Raw genomic sequence first — 2,929 nt, 5'->3', positions numbered from 1 at the left:
TCAGCTGCACAAAGAAATTAGTGTAAATATTACCTCCCCCGTCTCCTTCTGCACTTTCTTGCAGAGTTTCAACTTTTCCAGTGTCACTGGAAGTATTAATGTGACGAGCGTTACCCGACGACTTTTTTTTTAATGGGGGTGGGGGAATCACAAATTGAAAAGTCAATTTGTTACTATTCTGAGAAAAGACATTTATGTAGAAAAAGCAATACATTTACCCCAGTTTCTGGAGTTTTAGGCTCCAAAAACATCTTGGAATGACTTTTGCATCAAAATTCTTCTGACTAATGACTGCCAGTGTTGGCTGGCTGCAAAAGTTGACACCTCTGAATATATGTTTCTACTGATCCTACAGACTTAACTATATTATATTCCTAAATCATATACAGATGTCCAGTGGCTTTGCATGATGAGGAAGATGGGAGTTGTACTCCACAGATATCTGGAGGGCACCAGGTTGGAGAGGGCTGGAGCATGGCATATCTGTCTCAGAAAATTATAGTCTTCTAGGATGAAAAACATCTCACATAGATCCCACAGACAAATGGTATTTCTGTACAAGATGGCTTTCTCATCCATCTATGACAGGAAAGGTAAAAGGGCAGGATTTGAAACTTAACTTGCAGTTCTGGTCCATGGACCTCATTTTTGCATTGTCAGTCAATGCCATGGAATGTCACAGATAGCCAAAAGATGAGATTGAGACATGAAATGGAGTTTAGCATCTAGAATCATGATAACTTTCAAAACCAGTGTTCCAGGACATTTCATTACTGGTCATATCCCTGAATTTGAGCAAAGCTATAACAAAGACTTAACTTTCAGTCAAGACAAAAGTAAACACTTTAAAACGTCTTCCTCCGCCCCCAACAGGAAAAAAAGGCTTAAGGCATTTTCAAAGAACACCAGGCTTTGGTATAAAAACATATGGTATAAAAACCATATGTTTAAAACAGAATTAAACCAAGTAGGAACCAACATTAAAGCCAGCATCAGTGCGAAAGATCTAAAAAGCTACTAACACAATTTTTAAAACTCAAGGACTACAAAGTCTGGGATTTTTTTTTCCAGCACTTTGCCTGGTGCTGAAAAGACCACAATGTAGATGCCAGGTGAGCCCTATTCTGGGGAGGGCATTAGACAACCAGGATGACAACCAGGAGGGTGCAGGCCTTCTTCCACATAGGGCTTGATTTGCTTTAGGAATTCTGCCACGAGGAGGGTAGCATAAGTGGTGCCATCCCTAATCTCTGCAGTCTGGGATTTGGCGATGTCTACGAGAGTCTTAGCAGCAGGGTGGACCACATCAAGAAGCTTTAGGATGGTGGTGCCGTCATTAGCAATCGTGGCTTTGCCTCTGTCATCAACAACGAGTTTGTCCATGCCCCAGGGGCCAAGCGTGGTCCGGACAGCTTCTGCAATAACTTGGCAGGCACTGATGTTACTAATAAGCTGTGGGATACCTTGAGAAGTATCTGTGCCTTCCTTCAGCAGGATAACAGGTGTGGGCATCATCTTGGCCCTCTGGCTAACAGTCCCTCCCCACCTAGACAACCAGGATATCACCAGTGAAAAGGCCCTCCTTAGTAGCCACCCAACTCATCTCATATGGCAGGGGCACCAGGAGAAGGGCACCGTTTGTAATAATATAAAGATGGTCACTGTTGCCTTCAGGCACATTCTCCTCCATCGTGCAGTGCTGGTTCCAAAATACTGGAGGCCTGTGGATGAAAGGCCATCAGAGGGTTTCCTAAATCTTGTACAAAAATTGGGCATAGGTTGGAGGGGGTAGTACATACAATGCTGTTTTTGGAAGGTGTTAACTATCAACCCCAATTTGATGTGTCAGTACACACTTGTGGGCAGCCGCACAAAACTCAGGGTTTGTGGCACAAAGCCAGCACAAAACGTTTGGCATAGATTTTGAGGCAAAGCCAACTTTGGGGGTTGGCAGTTAATGCTCCTGAACATAAGAAGAGTCATGCTAGATCAGACCAAGGGTCCATCTAATCCAGGATTGTTCACACAATGGCCAACCAGCTATTGACCCCTGAGAAGTAGAGGGGTTACAGTATGTGCAGATTGAAAGAGACCCCTCCCCCATTTTTTGGGAGGGGGAGTTATGTTCTCACATTGCATGGGCCCAGAAACAGTCCATCCCCATAGCTTTTACTGGTCCTCTGTCCTTAAATTCTCTAATAGCCCTCTGTATGCTGCCACTGCCTTTCTCACCAGTGGAGAGCAGTGGTTTCCCAAGCAAATAAGGGACTTCTGATTTTCACGAGATGGCATTTAACAGCAGCTGCAGCACCATTTCCTGCTCCTTTATCTTCTCTATGAGGGGGTGGAGCAAGCACTGGTAAACCAGCCAATCGCAAAGCCTTTCTTGTACCAGCTGAGTCTTCGGAATGCTGGTGGGAAGCTCTTTTCTTCCCCAGAATTCCAAGCCAGGAGAGTTGAATTGTCACCTATGCTATGAATATATAAACTGAGCTCAAGTCTCATTCTAATTCAGATTTGCCATTGATGCCCGAGGAAGAACTGAAGCATGGAGAGAAACACACTCCTCTACCATGTACATGACATTGTACACTAACTTAAAATGATTTTTTAAAATTTTCTTTACTGCCATTTTGTTTAAAACAAATCCAGCAAGAAGCCTCCTTAAGCTGCTATCACTTTTTTTTAAACAGAAGACGAAGAAAGAAATTGGCACTTTTAAAGATATATTTGGCTGTTTTAAAGCCAAAGATAAAGTTAGAGGTCTGATTGGCTAATTAATCTGACAATCTCCTATTCATTATTTCACCTAGCGGGGTTCCTCTTTGGCCCATCGAGCCTGTAAACTCATTAATGCACATTAATCAGTGGAATGTAATTGCTTGTTGTTGCCTGCAGACTGGGTGTGCATTGTTGATATATGCAATTA

The 2,929-nt window shown here is 43.1% G+C and overlaps 1 protein-coding gene across 1 annotated transcript; it reads right to left on the bottom strand.

The window, feature by feature from the left end:
- Positions 1-1,119: 1,119 nt before the first annotated feature.
- Positions 1,120-1,515, bottom strand: LOC134400407 (T-complex protein 1 subunit eta-like). Its single transcript, XM_063128739.1, has one exon. It carries the CDS (start codon positions 1,513-1,515, stop codon positions 1,120-1,122), a length of 396 nt encoding a protein of 131 aa, XP_062984809.1.
- Between the last annotated feature and the right edge of the window lie 1,414 nt (positions 1,516-2,929).

Source organism: Elgaria multicarinata, chromosome 6 (assembly GCF_023053635.1).
Source record: "Elgaria multicarinata webbii isolate HBS135686 ecotype San Diego chromosome 6, rElgMul1.1.pri, whole genome shotgun sequence".
In the NCBI taxonomy this organism is placed as follows: domain Eukaryota; kingdom Metazoa; phylum Chordata; class Lepidosauria; order Squamata; family Anguidae; genus Elgaria; species Elgaria multicarinata.
Note: the sequence above shows the minus strand (reverse complement) of the source record. Positions and strands in the feature narration are given on the sequence as shown.

Excerpts from the sequence above, each read along its gene's own strand:
- LOC134400407 (XM_063128739.1), bottom strand. The coding sequence starts at position 1,515 with ATGATGCCCACACCTGTTATCCTGCTGAAGGAAGGCACAGATACTTCT.